We start from the raw sequence: 20,367 nt of genomic DNA, 5'->3' as shown, positions 1-20,367 counted from the left end.
GACAAATAATATACTGAAAATCATGATGGTTTATTCAAATATTAAAGGTATTACCTCAGGCAAAATAAATAGAGTCAGTCAATTAGTCAACAGCAAGGTAAACAGAATAAAATTAAGGAAATATTTTAACAGAGACAAATACAGTTCAGCTCTAAGAAACGAACTGAAGATATAAATCAAAGGGCAAACTGACAGTTGAGTCACCTCCTAAAAGTCAAGCTGGAGTTAGCCCACAACCCTTCAGAAGAGCGCTTCTTTTATAATGCAAAATACAAAGAAATCTATAAAATCCATAGATGAATACAACTATATTAGAATAACACAGATTGGATCAATTATGTTAATGGAACACAATACAATTCTAAAATTAAATGATTTAGCACTATCTCACAGATTCACACATGGCGGTTCTCATCCCCAGATACCTAAATTGTTAATAGAGTGTCTATACATCAAGGAGTGATGTATAGACACTCCTTGTTAATAGAGTGTCTATACAGCTCATGCGGAACCATTGTGGTCCCATTAGGTAAGGTATTGAACATTTTTTTAAGAAAAACCACATTATCCTGTACCTGGGAATGTGGCATTACATCTCAAACACTGTATGCAAGGTCACTGGTGCATGAGTCATCTGTGTGCAGAGTGAGACAGAAATGAAAAGATGGAAATGTACTTAAAGATGGCTGCAAGCAAATTTGCTTTTTTGAATTTGAGACCTACTTTGACGAATGTTAGCATAAGCACAATTCGCTCAACAACGTGTCTTCATTACAATTACATTAATTTTCTTTTGTCGTGTTAAGATTACTATGCAGAAAATAATTTTAAAAACTCTGCACCACATTCCAACAGAGACCATGGTAGGGGAGGGAGTATCATGAAACTAAGGATCCTCTTTGGACCAAAATTCATGAACCGACCTGCAGACAAGGACTCCCTTCCGGTCCGCTTTTCAAGCATAGCAGTTCAGTTGTCAAGCATATGTTACTCTTTTGTGCAGTCTGGTGATGTCAGAAGCTTCCTGCCTTTGGAACCACATCCCTGTGGACCTTAAAGGGCCCTTATATGCCAATGTCAAGAAATACTTTCCCACCTGTAAGCTTTGAATGTTGGGAGTCTGCAATACAGAGGGCACTTTATAGGTTTTGCCTGCACAGCGCTTGCTTGAGAAATGTATTGTTTTTAATACTAACTTAAAAGGGTCTTACATCCTGCCGCCTTTCTTTTCTGGCTTCTCATTGGTTCCTATGCGTTCTTCTTAAATTTCCTCAATTTCTATTGCCTGTAGCATATTTTCCTGCATTTATCAATGCTTGTCCCTACTCTGCTTCTCTTATCAGTTTTCCGCCACCGAAATACTGTTAACATCAGCTTTGGTGGAACTAAACTTTTATAAAGTTTTGCCTTTTACTCTTGCAGCAAATTTATCTCACAATTTATCACCCAGAAAGATTAATTGCATTGAATCACAGGATGTTGCGCGCCGCTGCCGAGACTCGAACCGGGATCCTCAGCTCTTTAGTCAGCAGCTCTGGCCGCTGTGCCACATCCTCTTCACTCCCATGTTATCTGTCAGGGAGCTCTTTCCTTCTGTCAGACAATGATTTATGAAAACAGTAGTGGAGAAGTGTGGCTCAGGGGTTAGAGACGGCAGACCCGGAAGCTGAGATCGGCCCTGGACCAGCGTTCAATTCCCCGTCCCGACGGGGGCTGGGCTCAATAATTCCACGGACTCGATAATTCTCACTCCGGTGCCTACTCGACTCACGGGTTCACACTCTGCGACTCTGGGCAATAGCTTGCTTAATCTCCACAACGGCCCCTCGCGGCGGGATGCCTGGCTTTTACCTTGTGGATACCCTGCCGGGGTATCTCACAGGGGAATACCAGGACGGGTTCCCTAAGCAAGCGCATAGATGCCTGCGATGTGGGCGATTTGCGCTATATAAATACATGTACATTTACATTTACATTTATTCATTACATAGGCAAAACCAATGTATTACCAATGCTTGTTTCTGTAGCAACACTGCTATAGGAGAGGACAGATTTTAAGATATCATAAAGGCTGAGTTCAATCTGGAATGCCCTAGTGCAAATTTTTTTCTATGGCACTTGCAGGTGCGTAAGTCATTTTAAAAATCAAGGGGCATATTTACAAACCCCTTGTACCACCAGTGCATCACTTTTAATATGGGAAAATGTGAAGCGCCAGCAGTGCAAGGAGCTTGTAAATAAACCCCCAGCAGTCCACTTTGAGCATGTGCCAATTCTCTGAATTAGTACATGCATAAAATTAATTGTTCCACAGTATACATTGTGATGTTGGGACTCTGAGTGAGCTGGACGCCCAGGCACAGCACCTCATAGGGGCCCACGTACACTAGTAACGCTGGGGATCATGCCTGGATGACCCTCATCAGAGCCTTGTAGATCCTTTTATTAACACCATGCATTACAGGATGCATCCAGCTGCTGCATGTGCTAAAAAGAGGTAAGATTGTATGTCCCTTTTGTGTCACTCATGCCCAACACTACATGTATGTTTTTTTTAACTATCTGCACTACTTAAACTGATAAAAATGTTTTGGGGAATCTAACCATATCTGCAATTACACTGCATAATTTTTGCACTTTAATTAAATAAAATATGGATAAAAAGAGACCCCCATAACTTAAATTATGCATAACATCCCATTTAAGAAACAATATACATTTAGCAGCTACCATTCAAATAGATATTTACTAACAATTAATAATTCTTATTTGAGTTAAAACCCAGAAAACTCATTTTAGCATGCTGTACAAAGGAAGTTCTCACAGTCGTTCTCACAATAGTTTGTTTGAAATATATTTGTTAGACCTGGCATCCTTGCCTTGGTTTTCCCCTAACTTTTTGCCTTCAGAACTTTTGTTTTTGTTGATAACCAGTGCTAACATGCTTGTGCTTCTCCTTAAAACATGTTCAATTGGCTTGTGCTCAACTGGCATATTTAGTTTACTAATAAAGTAACACTACCTGTAGACAGGGTCTGTAAATTAAATGCTACTAGTACACCTGCAAGACTGATTGTGCACGCCCATATTCAATCTCTGAGCGCCTAGATACCCGTAGGGTGATAGCAGCGCTATACAAGAACTCAACTCAACTCAACTCAACTAAGTAGCACTTTAAACATGACCCAGGCCTGCCCTTGCAGCCTGTATGTGTACAGTATTAAACTGCCAATTCGACCTGGCTAAGTAAACGTTTTGGACAGACCAGAGGGTAGGGTGCAATGTAATTACAAAGTAGGACATGTACTTTTAAGTTTTACATGTCCCGGTAGCAAAAAACTAGTATGTTTTGTTTTTCACTACTGCAAGGCCTACCTCTCCCATTGGATAACATTGAAGTTATCGTATTACCTTTTATAAATGCAATTTTCAAATGGGAATAGGTGTCTCTGAAATTGTGATGAAAAATCCTAGCTGATGGTGAAGTCGGATTTTAAATTACAAAGTTGACCATGACACATTAGAAAGTTGGCATTTTCTTGCCTTAGCCGTTTGGCACCTGCAGCCTGCCTCTGGGTCACATGACTCGATGTCGTTGACAGTTGGGCTTTGTGTATTAATGTGAGACAGCGACACACTATGGGAGCTTAGGTGTGACTGGATGGGTCATCCCTGGCAGGATGACCAGGAAGAGTTGGACCCAGCCCCACTTACACTTGAATAGGCTGTGTCCTGTCTCTACACAAAGGGCTACATACCTCCTGTAGTTAGTTGGGAGCCAGGGCCATGAAGGCAGGACACCTGTGAACTTCAAAGGCATGTCTCTAGAATCTTCTCCCCACATCAGAGGCACAACTGGGTACAAATACTGGACCTCAGACACCAACTCTCCAGTAAACGTCTATATCTGTGGATACTCTGCCAGGAAGAATGACTACTGTGCTGCTGAAACAACTGCCACTCTGCTGGATTGCTGCTGTGAAAGACTGCTGATCTGCTGTGCTGACCTGCTGCCTCGTGCCTGGGTGAGAAGGACTGCACCGGCTTCTATTGAATCCAGAATAGAGAGTTACTCCAAGGGTTGATGGCTGCTTCCTGATCTGTAGCCTCAGGGACACATCAGGCTTCCATTAACCTTACACCTACACCTGGACTCTGCCATGTGTAAGTCTACTCTGCTAACCGGTGTGTAAACCCAGTCCTGGACCACTGGAAGTGGGCTTTAGGTGCTCTGCCAGTCTCTGTGAATCTAGCGAACTGACTTATCTCCTCAGCTGTGTGGCACAAACCCGAGTTGAACTGATGTATTGATGCTGCTTAGGTTGGACCTGTTGCATAGACCTGCATCACAGACCATCAGAACCGCCACTGCGCGATGCTTCCTTGGCTCAGGCACTCGCATCCCTCGTCGACTGGCAGCCTCGACGACAATGCCAGAATGTGCATCGTATCCTTACAGCTCTTTGGAACCGATACATCGCCTAGACTGCGCCTCATCCTTGATGCTGAGCATCACATCGCAAGCCCTAAGGATGGGATCCTCGATGACAATGCAGGCCCTTGCATCGCAGCATCGCGGCATCTCGGAACTGATGCATCACTTGGGATGGCAGACACATCTTCAATGCGGATCCTCGCAACACTCTGCAAATCAGGATTTAAGGTACTTGGTTCAATGGGCCTATCTAGCCCATGCTCCATCGTGGTCGGCCTGGACTTGTGACTTTGTCCTGGTCTGACGCAACCAGATATCCACAGTTGGCACTTTGCTTTTTGGTGCAATTTTCACTGAAGTCTTTAAATTGCATATCTACGGTTCAATTGATTAGATTTCTTTCATTTTGGTTTTCTTTTATTTATAAAAGAAAGTTCTATTGTTCTAACATGGCGTGGGGCCCTTTTTGTGTGGCGTTTTCACTTTATTACTGTTTGTAGTGCTGCACAAATACTTTGCACGTTTCCACTAAATGAAGTCTAACTGCTTTGTGCCCAGATACCAGAGGGTGGAGCCAGGTTAATTTAGGGTTGGCTTGTGCCTCACCCTGACAAGGATTGTGTTTGCTGCTTGACCAGGGATCACACTCCAGTAAACCAACAACCCAAGTTCTTACAACATTCAGCAATGTACTTAGGTGTCCATGAGCCTGCTTATAGACTGGTAGTACAATTATACTTGTGCTTCTTTTATTTTGCGCATTACAGCTTTGAGTTGATATCTTCATTGAATCCGCCAGTGACATATACCTTCCGGTGATGCCAATGTTGAGCCCATCCACTCTTGGGTAAGACACAGTTCTGTAGCACCAGATTACATGTGTATTATGCTAACCTTAAAAACTGACACAATGTATTTCTGGAGGCAGCTATATAATTTTGTAAGGTCACAGGGGCATACGACATTTGGTTTATTCTAGCTAAATATCCAGTTAATTCTATATTATTACGTTATAACCATTGATTTATGCAACAGAGCTCAGTGCCCTTCTCTCAATTGACATTGTAGAATTCCAAGCTTATTGATCATGGGTGACATGTCCCTACTACAGAAACAGACAAGGAGTCAGGTGCACAAACGCATTTGCAGAACAGCAAATCACAGGTTTTGTGACCACAAAATGTGTTTTTTGAATGTACTAACTTCATCTAATGATTTGGTAACAGGTTACTAAATCAATAAATACGGAATTTCTATTTGGAATGGGTGTGTTTAGGGTGTCTTTTCCAAATAGTGATTCTCATTGGGATGTATCAATGTTTTGCAACTGAAATCTGGTTGCAAAACATTAATATTTTATCAACACCTAAAAGGAGTTGGTAATCTATTCATAAACAAGAAGGGACCACAAGAAAAATACGTTTTTTAAGAGTAGACATTAGTCTCATGGACCACTACTTGGTCTTAAGAAAAGTTTGTAAGAAAAACGGGACGCATTAAAAAAAGAAATTGCTTTATTTAAAAGCAATAACATACATGACCCCCACACAGCTATTGGTAGTTTTTGAATGCACGAGCCCTGTAGGATTCTGAACGTGCATAGGTGGTCCCAATATTAATGGGAATTGCTATGGAAATACCACACCCTATCCCTGCAGTAAATCCCCCATTGGAAGACCCATTCCCACCCTGATATTTCACGAATTTTAAACTAGGAAAATGTGAAGCTGGGAAAGTACTGATGTTGCCACATTCTTTATCATTCCTAATACTGTCACAAACACCAATTCTAAATTGGGTGCCCCAGTAGAAGAAAGAACCATGGCTATCTAAGTTTACATTTCCTAGATAGCCTTTTGCAATATCCACAGCTTAGAAAAGTCATGGCATGGCTCTCACAAAGCACTGGGTTCCTGAATTGCTCAAGCAGATTTTTTATGCCAATTCTGTGTTACAGATTTAGAAAAATATCTAAGGTTGGTCACTTATACCACTGATATTCAGAAGGGAAATTAAACCAAAACAATTAAGGGGCATATTAGCAAGAACCTGGTCAAAATTATCACTGTTTTAGCGGCAGGAAACTGCAGCTTAAACGGTGATAATGGGCTTGCTAATATACGTTATAGAATTCCAATAGAAGCCCAGGTTGGATGTGCAGGACATCTAACCTGGTCTTCTATTGGAATTCTATAACGCATATTAGCAGCCCATTATCGCCGTTTTAGCGGCAGTTTCCTGACGCTAAGCGGCGATAATTTTACCGAGGTTCTTGCTAATATGCCCCTCAGTTACTTGAAAATAAAGCTTCAAGATGCATTCCTGGATTTTCCCTACCATCTGCATTAGAAATGCTGAAAATGAAGAGGGCATGATGGATGCTTGTTAGAAGAGTGCCTCTGATCTCCTTCTCAAACCTCTGAATACCAACACAATGCCAGGAGACCCTAATATAAGAAGTCGTGATTAGTGGACTGTTGCAACATAAACTGTGCGGTATAGTTTCCCATGAAGCTTGCTGCATCCTAGCACACTGTCTGATCATGCTTAGCTTGTCCCAAGACCAGGGTATTTCTAAACCAAAACGTGGATACCACAGGAGAAGGTACATTCCCTAAAAAGAGGTTTTCAATATTGTAGAGTTTGGGGCTTGATATTTTGGGGAACATCCTTTACCACAAATCTTTTACAACGTGGTACCGTTACCACGCAGGTTTTACAACGAAAGTCGTTACAACGACTTGCGCTGGAGGGCGCTGTAGGATAGGGAACAGTTTAATTTACTATCCAACACCTTCCCTACTCTCCACGGGGACTGGAGTTGGAATAGTAAATTAAACTATTCCACTATCCAGCGCCCCAACACAAGTCGTTGTAACGACTTGCATTGTAAAACCTGCATTGTAACGGTACGCATGGTAATACCACGCGTTGTAACAACTGACATCCAATATTTTGAACTTGACCCAGCCTGAGATTCAAGGTGAAAGCTCCATAGCAAAAATCCTGAGCATGAGCCGGACAGCAATGCAATGCAAGCAAGGCCTTCGCACCACTATTTCAGAGTGATTGGAGGTGGGCAGTGGTTTGCGTCGGCGGCACTTTCCTATCCTCTAACAGTGGAGGCAATGGGTGGAGCTGCATCTGTGATAGTGATAAATGAGTGAAAGATCCTCTCTGTTTCACTTCCATCCAAGTGGCAAGTCAAGTCTTCCTTTTCACGGTCTTTACCGAAGGAGCGGATAGTGCTCATATGGTAAGGAGTGTACCGAGGAAGGCTGAATGAGGAGGTAATTTCCTGATTTCCTCCATTACTCCTAGTGATAAATGTGTGAAACATCCTCTCCGTTTCACTTCCATGAGGCAGAATTAAATTAAAGATGAACAAATCAACCTGCACCCACTTGGCAAGTCTTTCTCCACACAATCCTTACCGTATGAGCAGGAGTGCTCATATGGTAAGGACTGTGCAAGGAAGACAAAGTGTAGGAAAAGCACTGATTACTTAAATATGTATTCCTGACCAAGCATTCCTTCTAACAATCCTTGCTAAAGCTGCAAGAATTGCTCATACAGTAAGGACTGTGGTGAGGAAGAAGGTCATGAGATAATAATCTTTTGTGAATTGTGCCCAAACAACACATGATGTCCAAGGTGGGCTTTCATCAGTGTCTGTTCTAGATGAGGAGTTCTAGATTGGCGTAGACGTCGGAAAAGAAGAAGAACAGGAGATAATTATTGATTGCCCAAGGTATGTGGTGTATGCCCCATGTCCCACTCAAGAACTACGAATCTTAGTTAGACATGACTGAATTGAGACCATCCGACTGGTTTGTTCTTGTAGGGGTCATCTTGCTGCCTTGAGTCAGACTTGTAGACATGAAATGATTTGACATTCAACTAACCAATAAGAGGTACGGTCTGCCTTCCAGGTGGAGGTTTTCTAGTGAAAAAGGATAAGGGAGGAAACTGAATTGGTTTGTCATGTTTTGTTTGTAGATATGTCCAAACTTCTTGAACTAAGAAGCCCTGATGAAAGCCCGTAAAGAAAACAACGAGGCTTGAAACGCGTCGGCTGAATCAATGCTTGATGTGGCTGAATCAATGTTTGATGTTCAATAATTGCTTTTCAAATCAGTCAAATTGGTTTTTGTTCACATATGCCTAAATAGGTGGTGGCGTATGTGAGAGCCCATATACATTATATGTATACGGTGTAATTAATGTTGAATAGCCCAGTGACATATCGTACGTTCCATGTGGTTATTAATGTGATTTTTTCATGGTGTGTAGATTTGTTTTTGAGATTTTGATTCGTTGTAAATGTAAGTGTAAAGTTTATGTGTGATTCTCTAAAATAAGAGGATATCTTTTTACAAAAAAAGTTGAAACAAGTAAAAAATGGGTAAATAAACAACCCAAATCACAAAAAGCATATGGTGTGATTTTTCTAATTGAAAAATAGGACTTTAGGTAAATCTTTTTTCAAGTATTTATCTCACGGCCCTACCTAAGTCCTGTCCAAAGGCCCTTACTACTTTCTTGGGTTTAACTTTTAGAAAGTGGGCATTCTCTTGCTTTACCATCTTGTGCCTCTTTCTGCCTCTGGAATCCATGTCTGGTTTAGACTGACTATTGGGCTGTTGGGTGCCCTGCATGTACTGATTTCCAATCACCAGGCTGAAGGCCTTCCTGAACTAGAGTGGTGGGAGGAGTTGTCACTGATACCTGAATAGTGCTGTGCCTATCCTCTCACAATGCTGTCTCCATCCCCCTGTAGCGTTGCTGGAGCCAAGGCAGGGCAAGGCAGTAGCTGTGCACTACAAAGACTATCCTTTGAAGTATGCCTAATAGGGAATAATTATTGGACCTGGAACCTCACATTTTTAGAACACTTCTGGAAGGATGACTGCCAAGAATAAGAGCAGTCAGGAGGAGTGATACCACTTTGCTGTGTTGCTTTGCTGTGTTGGCCTACAGTTGCTGCTTCTGACTGTGGGTAGTGAAATAACTGGAATTTGCTTTCTTATCCTGCTTATCAAAGTTCTCCAAGGGCTTGTGCGTGCTTGCCTTCTGTTGGAAGTCTCAGGGCCATTAAAGACTTAATCTGCAGATCTCCTGAATTCCTCTGCTGGGCGTTCTGACCTGCCAAGTGGTGCCAACTCCAGTTCTGGGCCCATGGGGGTGGGTTTGCTGCTTCAAAAGCTGAAAATACATGCATCCAGCTCCATTTTTCCCACCCAAGCGAGGCCTTATCTGTGAGGCCTGCACAAATAACATGACTACATTGTCCTTAACTGGGAACCAAGCACCCAATTGTAGTACCTGACTCTCAGAGGGTAGCATTGCAGAGCAGTCTGAGGCTTACCCAAGGGAGGTGGTGTGGGCTAGTAATCGCCATTTGCAGGTGAGCAGGAATACCACTCAATAATTGATTGTCCAGTCTGTACTTTGCTTTATAAAAGTAAGAGTACATTTATTAAACACGCACACTACTCAATACTATTCACCAATTTACAAATATACATAAGCTGTTGGAATTACTTTGTGACATTGCATAACATCTCGACCCCTCCCGCAGGGGGTGGGGTCTAGTACCACCAGTCCCATGTATGCACATCATCTTGCCCCCAAATGCAGTTAGTTGAACATAACCTGGAGCGAGGGCCCTGCACAGTGGCATCATCACAGCGGCGACCCACCCCATTACCTCAACAAGCATTTAAAATAGGTACACCTGCCCTGGTGACACACAATCCTGACTGAGCATTTTCTACTGACTATGACGTATACATCTCCACATCTTAAGGGCTAACAGTCTGGGTTCTTTACCTAAGCACAGCAGCAAGAATACATGTTTAAGCATCACTTTAGAATGACAGTACTCATCACATTTGTGGCACTCATCACATTTGTGGATCGTTAGAATGCATTGCAATTACAGCCCCTAAAGGCATCACAGATGAAATCACAGGATTACACATATACAGCCAGACACCCTAGCAGGAATGTCTGTCAACATTACCCCACTTTGCTTATGACATCACCTTACATGGTACTCCACATTACACATGTGACCTTCAGGCCCTCTAAAAGCAATAACCTTAGTAAATGCAGTTCTGGTGCTATTACACCTCTTCACCTCCAGGGGATGCCCTTCTCTAGACATCCCCAACTCAGCCCTTCACTCCTTGAAGCACTTCTCCATACACCCCAAGTTGTAGAATAAAAGTTCCAGACCAAGAGGTGTTGAAAAGCTGGCTGAGCCCTTGAGGGGTTATTCTATTTGAGTCCCCATGAGACTTAGGGAGGGACTTTTCTTCATTGTGCTGGGGGAGCCTGCGATGCTCCAGCAGCTCCTCCTGCACCCTTGCACACACCTCGTGGTGATCCCATCCACCGGGGGCCACCACACGCAGAGAAACAGTGGTTTTCCCCTTGCAGGCAGGTCCGGGCCTGCAAGGCATTCTGGGAACTGTTGTATGTTAGAGCAGGGACTCCCCCACTGCTCCGGGGAAAGCCGAGCTGCCCTTCTGGCTGGCGATTCGTGCTTTGTTCCTTCCGCGGTGGGGGCCCAATCCCACCTGGATCCTCAGGCCAACCCCGGCTGCTCATTCCATTTTCCGGGGCCCGGTCCCACCCGGGCCCCTTGCACCGCACTTCCTTCTTCCTTTGGGGTCCTGATCCCACCCGGGACCCCCGCATGCCTTCATGGTGGAGGGCAGCCAGGGGAGCCCACCCTCGGCTGCCCCCGCTGGCTGCCCGCCCGGCAAGCACCCTTGCGTGCTGCTGCAGGAGCCGGCACTCGTCTTCCGGTCTGCAGACATGGAGGTTCCCACCGGTTCAGGCGGACCTCAGGGGAGTGGGACGGCACCCCACCACCTCCCTCCAGCGTAGGGGCCCAGAGATGGGGTCCCGGGCCCATCCTCCTCTTTGCAGGGAGCCTGCGCTCTGCGGCTTGCCCACGGCTTGCCCGTCTTCGCCGGGGGTCCAGGTAGGTTCCTGGCACCCCATGGGGAAATCTTTGCGGGGGCGCGAAGGCGCTCCCTGCCTCCTCATATTTTCATGGGGAGCACTACGGCGATTCCCCGGTTTCAGCAGGTCCTGGAGTTGGGATCCTGGGCCCCTCTCCCCCATCCCAGCAGGGTGCAATGACGCTCCCCTGCTTCCAGTTTCGGCGGGGCCAGGGTGGGCTCCTGGAACCCCACAAGGGCAGTTTTCACGGGGAGCGCGACGGCGCTCCCCGACTTTTCTTCTCTTGGGGGCAGCCCCCGGGACCAGACCCACTCTGGGGGCATTTTCTGGATCGGCGGCGGAGCCCCACATGCTTCGCTGACGGTCAATGGCAGAGGTCAAAGGTCCCCTACCTTCTGGGGGGAATTTCTCAGCCCCCAGGGGTCCTATTGTGGTCATGTTGGCCTCTTCTTGCTCCTTGTGGCGCTCACCAGCCCCTGGGAGGCCTCTCTTTCACCCTCTGGGTCTCTGAGAGGGAGGATTCAGCAGGGAGCTGTCTTCACTGGCTCCCTGCGCCCGCCTTTCACCTGGCTCTCCTCCTGGGCTTCTCTTCTCCATGCACAGAGGCCCCTGCTTCTGCGCACTGGTCCTGGTCTCTTCTCCTGGTGCTGTTCAGGATCCTGGGCAGTCAGGGGTTCTCTGTTCAACTGCCCATTGCGCCAGGCTCCAGCACCCTCTGCCTCAGCAGACCACACCCCAGAGGGAGCTTCTCTTCCTGTGCAAACACTTTTTAAAATTTGGGGAGGGGTTGGCAGGAAGTCTCTGTTTGTCCTATCAAACAGCGACACATCACTTCACTGCCCCTGCTCCCTCCTTCCTGCCCAGGTCTCTGGGTTTGTACAAAATGGCGTCGTCCAGGGTCTCCTGCCACATGGTCTCAGAGAGCCCCTTCCCCCCAAAGCTGCCTTCTCCCTGTGCAACCTGGTGCCTGGCACCCAGTGACAGCTGCTGATGGATGAGCCTGTAGCTCCACCCATCTTCTCCTTCCTTGGAGAGGAGGCCTTAGCTCTTGGAAGAAAGGTTATCAATCCAGCCTGCTGAGGTCAGCCCCCAGCCAGGCCCTGGTTATGGCTGACTCTGAAAAATATGACATTTCTGGATGACCCAAAAGCAGTACAAATATGACTTTTGACTCTGCAGAATACTTCCTTTCACACCTGTTATAATGGACTATAGTGCGTGTCTGGAATCTGGAGGCCTTAGGAAAGTTAATCTAGCCCGTGGGCTCCACATCCCCATAGGAGAATAATGAAGGAAAAACAGTACAACCCACTGACTTTCCCTGGCATGTTTCTTCCCAGTGTATAAAGCCAATACCATATCACCACCCCATTCTGCATAAGTCATGTCACACCATTCACTTTGTATCTGCTCTGGGGCCAGGAATCTCCCCTGCGCAGACCTACACGTGTGCACGCGCATGTACACATGTATCTGCATGTAACTAGCCCGGTGCCCCTTATCCATGCTGGTGCACAGCGGCTGGTCAAGCCAGGGGGCACCAGTAAAATCCCCATGCAGTTTCTTTCATTATGAGTTCACTGTGGGTGAGTCCCAACTTATGAGGCCCCCCACAGTAAAAGCTCAACAATTAGGTGCTCAAAGGGCAAAAAATCCGGGTGGCCCATTGTGTCAGAACCACCTTCTAACACTAATGCATCATCACAGTTCAGCTGAAAAATCGACGAGGGCCTGTTCACAGCTGGGAGAACGACCGCAGCCTGAATCTAGAGCACAGTGTCTCCGTCTGAGACCCCCGCTCTGAAAGAATCAATGCATTACATGCCTGCAGCTGGAAGAATTGATGGAGCATCTGTTTTGCCACTGCATCGACCATGAGTGCCTGGATTTTCCACTCATTGCACCTGTGAGCTAAGTTTCGATTGCATCATCCCAGAGTAAGAAGTCACTTTCAGAATTTGGGGCATTGCTTCTCCTCCCAGTAAAAAATTGACGCAACACTTCTCCTGCGTGGTTATCTTGGGTGTGTAACTCCCTCACATTGACTAGAAGGAAGGGTCCCTATTTGGACCGGGTGTATACCACTGCCAGCTAGAGACCCCCATTTCTAACAAGCACCATTACAATTCCTGCCATTATATGCTATGGTGTTGTCTTTGTATGACAGGGTATACAAAACAGCAGTTCAATGTGCCCGATAGCTACCAGTAAAATCTAGGGGTGGTGGGAAGAAGGCATGGTTTCTTTATGTCTGCCAGGTCTACGCATAAGTAGTTTTCTATCTGCATCCATCTACTAACTGCTTCAGTGGCTTCCTAGAGGTCTCAGAGGCATCTGTGAGAGAGTAAAGGGTCAGGAGATGCTACTCCTACCACTCATTTCCACACCACATGTAGGAGCTTCAGCAAATTTAGAGTGTGGAGGGGAGAAGAATAGAACCTGTCTCACCCATCCCTTCGAGAGAACCTAACACTGGTTTACCATTCCAACCTCTCAGTATGCAGCACCGATCAATCAATCAATCAGTCATTTGTTATGCGCACTACATAACTGTGAGGGTCTCAAGGCGCTGGGGGGGAGGTGGGGGCCGCTACCGATGGGCATCATAAGGCTCCATGTTAATCTGACATTGGAGATGGAGCCTCAAGGATCTGAGTGTGAGAAAGAGAAACCCTGGTACGTGTGTACAGCACCTCGGGTAGATGAGCAGCTCCTTGACATCGTGACTGTCACAGATGCACACTGAGCAACATTCTGGCATTTTAGCATCAACTACAAGTACTGTTCGTCAGCAGTGCATTCACAACAGCCCCTGCCTGCCACAGTGAACATCAACAAGGCAAACTGGGAGGAGCCAAGATGGCGGACGGGACGGATGCTTGAGCTCCCGGCTCCGCGAGCCGCCTGGCTTCCTTCGACAATCCTGCTCACTTCTCCTGACCTGCGCCGCTTCAATGCCGTGGGAAATTGGCGCAGAAGTGATTGGCGTTCTTCCGACACCTTTGCCGGCGGATTTGGCTGCATATTCGGCGTTTACTCTGACCTCCAACGCTTCCCCCGGTACCTGTGTTGCTGGCTGCCGCTGACCGCCGAGGGACGTGGACGACAAGACGAGCTGGGGTGCTGCTGCTGATCACGGGGGTCTAATGCGCTGTCCGCGCGATCGGGGTCGGACCCTTCTGTCTGGGCCAGAATCCCCCCTCGCGCTGCCTATGTCGTGCTGAAGCTGGAGGCTCCCGTGACTGATTCTCCCCTGCCACTCTGTCGAGTAACGGGCAGACTCCATTTTGGTGCATCTTCCTGCGGGGGACGGCCGGTTCTCACGATCAGCGTGGAGTGCCTCTCCCTGTGCTGTTCCCGGCTCTCTTCGGTGCTCCCCCGGTGGCTGGCTCCTGGAATTTTTGGCTTCATTGGGCACCCCCGTCTTCTCACGGATTGTCTGCAGCTGAGGCGACCATGGCGCCTGCCCTTCTTGTTGGGACACAGGCTGACCCTGTGTACAGTGTATTTGCTTGCCTACATGCCCCGGTGCCACTGACAGTACCGGGGGAGCGGCGGGATTGTGGGGACCGGTGTCTGCAACTGCGTGACCCGACCCGTGGCGAGGTCCTGGCTGCCCTAGTGGCGTTGAGGGTGGAGATGCGGAGCACTGCCCGGGCACTGGCCCGGAGACTCGACGACGCGATGACTGCCACGGAACAGCCCCGGCTTGAGTATCTTCCGCCGCCCCTGCTCTCTCCTGGAAGGGACACAATGTTGCCGAGCGATGGGACGGTGGTGCGGCGTACTTATGGTTACAATGTAACTTGCCTGCTCCTCGACGAGGATACAGTAGCGCAGACGCCCTTCACTTTGAACGCTGTGGTTCTGCCTCAGAGCTCTCTATCGGAACCCAGTTCCTCACTTTCCTTGCCAAATGCGACCTTGGCTGTATTTTTCCCTGAAACAGCAGTGACACGTAACTCTTGGTCTTGGGACCCTGCGACACGATCCGTCTTCATTGTTCTCTTTCTTCGTGAGCGGCCATTTTGCTTCTTTGTCCCGGTTGGAGGTGCTTCGCCGCAATGGACAGGCCTGAAACATTTTTGCCGGTCCGGACAGGGGTGATGATATGGTGGTTGTCGCTTTGGATAGATCGGCTGGCGGAGACCTGGACTGGCACACACTTTGCAATACTGGCTGAGTACTCTATAATATCCTGATGTTTGCTACTTGTCGCTGTCGAATTCCCCTGAGATTCACCTCTTAAGCTGGGGGGAGGACTTGTGATGTGGTGGGGTACTGGATGTTCTTGATTCGGGTCCACCGGGTTTATAGATTCTGACACCGTGTTGTATAGGGCGCAGGATGTAATGGCGGCGAGGGAGACCGGGAATTTGGTTGTTGGGTGGGCTCCTCCCCGCTTTTTCCCCTCTTCCCCTTCCCTTTCCTGGGAGTAGTTGGGTAGTGTACTCTTCTTTTTCTCCCGGGGCTTATGTGCTTTGTGTCTCTTTTTCCCTTCCTTTTCCCTTTTCTTTCTTCTTCTCGAATTCTCTTCTCTTACTGCATTTCGGGTTTTTGGGGAGATGAAACACTCTGCTAGGGGGGGGGGCAGGCCGTAGCCTCTGCATGTGTGTAGGGTGGGGGGGTATGTTTTAGTTGGTGTTAATTTCTATGGTGCCTTTTGTTCTTTCTATTGTTTCTTTTCTAGGCCCGTGTTAGGCAGACTGGGGGATGGGTGGTGGCGCGGTGTTGGTTGGGTATGTAGCGTCCTCCTTTGGGATGTGCAGGCTGTGTGACCGTCCTCTGGCTGGGACTTACATGCCGCGAGTAGCGCTGCTCTAACCGACTGTTTGCTGTTGAGTCCCACCTACATGGCCCTAGTTTTCTCTTTTTGTTGGTATCAGTGCGGAATAGTAAGACCTGACTTTCATTGTCGCGATGAAAACCTTAAAATTAACCTTAACCGATCCTGGGACATGGTAATGTGATCATTACAGTGTGACCCCTTGAATGCTTGCCTATAACGAATGATATTACTGTGTCGCCGTAAAGTTGCATTGATGCACAGATGTTTTCGTGGCCGGCCGGAAGGTTGTAGGCCCGTATTTGTTCTGACTTGAAGCACAATAAAGGTTTTCAAAAAAAAAAAAAAAAAAAAAAAAAACAAGGCAAACTGAACAGCCGGTGAATTTGTAAGTGATGTCAATGGCTAATGATCAGCCACTGGCATACTGGGCATGGCAAATTCACACCGAGGAACTCCTGCTATACATATCAATGCATACTGAGCAGCCCCTGACATCTTGAGCATCACCGATGTGTACTGTTCTGGCATACTAAACATTAACAATGTATACTGAGCAGCGGCCTTCACATACCAAGCTTTCCAGATGCATACTGAGCAGCTCCTGGCATACAGAGCAGCCCCTTGCCTAGTGAGCATCACCAATATATACTGAGCAGCCCTTGGAATGACAAGTCATTCCATGGACATTTTTAGCATATCCAATGTCACCATGGCAAATTAAGAAGCAAAGAGGCACACTGAGTGGCATCATGTGCACTAAGATGTACACTGGCATAATAAGCAATACTAGTTACATAGGGCCCGATTCACTGAGCTAACTTAAGACAAAATCCTAAACTTACTACAATTTTGTTATTCACAGAAGGCACTTACTCCTTTTGGTATTCAAAGAAGGCACTTACTCATTTCAGTATTCACAGAAATTAGGAGTCCTAACTTTAGGACTCCTAAATGCCTTCTGTGAATACCAAAAGTCTGAAAGTTAGGATGTTTCTCAATTTAGCAGTTGTACATTTAGGAGTCCTAACTTTACTACTCCTAAACTGAGAGGAATCCTAACTTTAAGACTTTCGGTATTCACAGAAGGCATTTAGGAATCCTAAAGTTAGGACTCCTAACTTCTGTGAATACCAAAATGAGGAAGTGCCTTCTGTGAATACCAAAACGAGTAAGTGCTTTATGTGAATACCATAATGGTAGTAAGTTTAGGATTTTGTCTTAAGTTAGTTCTGTGAATCGGGCCAATATAGAGCTGCCTCCTGGGTAAGTTTAACATCACCACTTGAATGCGGAGTAGCATGACAGCAGTGGTTGATGGCATCAATATCTTACAGCAGTAGCATTAGCTAGCAAAACTGTGGAACAGCAAAGATCAGTGAAGTCAACCTTGCAGCAACCAGATAGGTTAACCCAGCAGTTTTGAAGATGGTGTGTGGCCCCTGAAGAGGTCGCCATATGCCTTTTCTGCTTAGATAGCTCAAACTGTATTATCACTCCAGGAACCTTAGGCTGGCACATGAGAGAAGCCAGAGCATACTACTGTGCGGAATTCAAAACAATAGACTGGTAGAAGCAGGTTTAATGGTATGTCGAAGACTTAAAAATTATGAGGCCAATTTACGAGAAGGTCATGCAGTGCAGACTCACTGCGTGACATGGAAAGGGCAGAACTGTGCCATATTTAAGATAGTACTATGCATTCCTGCCTTTTCCCTGCACTGGCTCCCTTTTGGCAGCCTAGCGCCAACACAGGGTGCCTGCGTTGCATGCAGGATTGTTTTTGTTTAGAAAGGGGCAACGTCCTGCACAAACACAATCCTGAGAGGCCTTTTCCTCTTTCTATGTGTGCTGCAGAATGCAGAGTGCATAGAAAGAGAAAATAACGCGGTGAAAGCCTCACCGAGAAGGCGTATCTTTTTGGCTCATTACCAGCTCTACCAGTTCTGGTGAATCTGGGAATGTGTCAAAAGCATGGGAGTTGTTTGGGAACACCCACGCAACGCCCATGGAACCCCTTCCGAGGGAAGAGTGAGGCAACGCAGCTATTGTGCTCCGGTGCCTTCCACCATAGTATGGAGCCACTCAGAGCCAAGCAAGGTAGCCTTGCGCTGCTTCATAAATCACATGTGAGGTTGGCATTGCCCTTACACCACGTCTCATGCCGCAAGAGCGACACACACTGGCTCATAAATAGGACCCACATTTATTTTTTATACGAGAAACAATAGAATCAACCATTGATAACTACAAAACGGCATTCATTAGCAATTTCAACCATCTCCTGTAACTGTGCAAGCTGTCACTGAACTCAAATACATTTCTCATAATGTGTGTACCTGGGAGCAGCAGGCTGTGAGTAGTTCTCCAAAAGGTTCAATGTGTGAAGTCTTGTAGTAGTTGATGAGTGCGGCGAGGCTCTTGTGTGCACAAGTGTCTCCTGAAACAATGTAATGTCCATTTCGTAATTGGTTGATGACAAAGTGGCGGCACCTGTCGTTGCCCCTGGAAAAGAAGTAAATAATTGGTCAATTTTAACTGAGATAAACTGCACACCTTCCCGGAATAAGTGTTGCCTTATTGGAAATTTTAGCCACCGGCAAATTGAGGGGGGCACTGCCCACTGAAAGATAGTGATTGCTTTACGTCACATCCGACCTAGAAAGGGTTTGAGCCACTGACTGCCCTTGCAGCACAGATTTAGAAATGATCTCCTATTCTGGTAATCCTCTTCAGCTTTCTCGTGATGCTCTAGCATAAACTATTCTTGGCACCAAGAGAATTCAGCAGAAAGACAAGCACGAATGAAGCAGAAGATATCACCGCTGAACATTGGGCATGGCTGAAGAGATCTGTGTTTCTATATTTCAAGGGAAGGTTTTCGGAAATAGACACTATTTGATCCCTGGAAAGCTTTTGTTTCTGACAATAATGTCCGTCATCCAGGAGGGTGGCTCATCGATGCAAATTTATTTTTTTCTTTAGACCATGCAAATTTATATTGACATTTTTTAAATTGTGAGTGTCCAAATGTAGACCATGATAGGTATACTTAGGTAATATTGTAGGGAATAGAAATAATTATGGGGGCTAATATGACTTCATCAGTCGATACAAAACTGTATAACCTTTGAAGGCAGTCTAGATTTGAGTATTAGTAGGAAAGGGTCATCCATGGGGGGTCCATGTGATTTGTGCAGTAAGGGGCCAAGCAGACACATGCCTCAGGGGCTTGTCACAAAATAAATCAAAGCAAAGGTTTGAAATAGGTGTTGACTCTTGTGACCCTCGAAAGTCCCCACCCCCACTAATAGTAATCCCTCTCGACTTGTAAAAACATATGTGACTTACATGTTGTTGATAGTGCAGTGGAAGAGGCCAGTGAGGATGAAATAGTGTGGCTGGAATAATGTGCTGCTCTCATTACATAGCGCATTAGATGGTGATTTGTTGTATGGAGCCAGAAGAAGGGAAACATTAGAAGAAGAGGCCCTACGTTAGAAGAAGAGGCCCTACGTAGAAGAAGAGGCCCTACGTTAGAAGAAGAGGCCCTACGTTAGAAGAAGAGGCCCTACGCTAGAAGAAGAGGCCCTACTTTAGAAGAAGAGGCCCTACGTTTTGGAGAAATCTCGGGGTATAAATTAAACGAAAACAAAACCCTGATAATAATCAACAAGAATATAAATTTAAGCGATGAAAGAATAGTTAGAAATGCTACATATCTCGGCGTTAATATCACCTCTAATCTGAACGAACTTGTCAAAATCCACATAGATCCCCTCCTAAAACAAACATCGGACAGCTTGAGCAGACTAAATAATTTACATTTAACTCTTATAGGGAGATGCAATGTAATTAAAATGATTTATTTACCGAAGTTTTTATATTTTTTTCCGCACTATATGTTTAAATTTCTATACACTAATATTCAAACAAATCGAAACACTTTTTTCTCGATTCATATGGGGATATCAAAAGACACGTCGAGCATATAAGCACATCTCACTTCCAAGAATGAGAGGGGGTCTTGCAGCCCCAAATCTTAAAATATATTGGTGGGCTTCATTGTTGAGCTACAGCAAAGGATTACTTATGTCGGATGATTCTCGGATTATTGAAGGGGACGTCCCCTCTCCGCGCAGACTTATTCTGGGAGCAGAAACCGGTGATC

The 20,367-nt window shown here is 46.1% G+C and overlaps 1 protein-coding gene across 1 annotated transcript in view; it reads right to left on the bottom strand.

The window, feature by feature from the left end:
- Positions 1 to 20,367, bottom strand: part of SH2D7 (SH2 domain containing 7) — a 165,595-nt gene that overhangs the window by 81,350 nt on the left and 63,878 nt on the right. Inside the window, exon 3 of the mRNA XM_086959406.1 lies at positions 18,536 to 18,701. Within this exon, the coding sequence (XP_086815532.1) occupies positions 18,536 to 18,701 (166 nt within the window). The remainder of the gene's footprint in view (positions 1 to 18,535; positions 18,702 to 20,367) is intronic.

This window comes from Lissotriton vulgaris, chromosome 2_2 (genome assembly GCF_964263255.1).
Source record: "Lissotriton vulgaris chromosome 2_2, aLisVul1.2, whole genome shotgun sequence".
In the NCBI taxonomy this organism is placed as follows: Eukaryota; Metazoa; Chordata; class Amphibia; order Caudata; family Salamandridae; genus Lissotriton; species Lissotriton vulgaris.
This window is presented reverse-complemented; position numbering and strand designations above follow the sequence as displayed.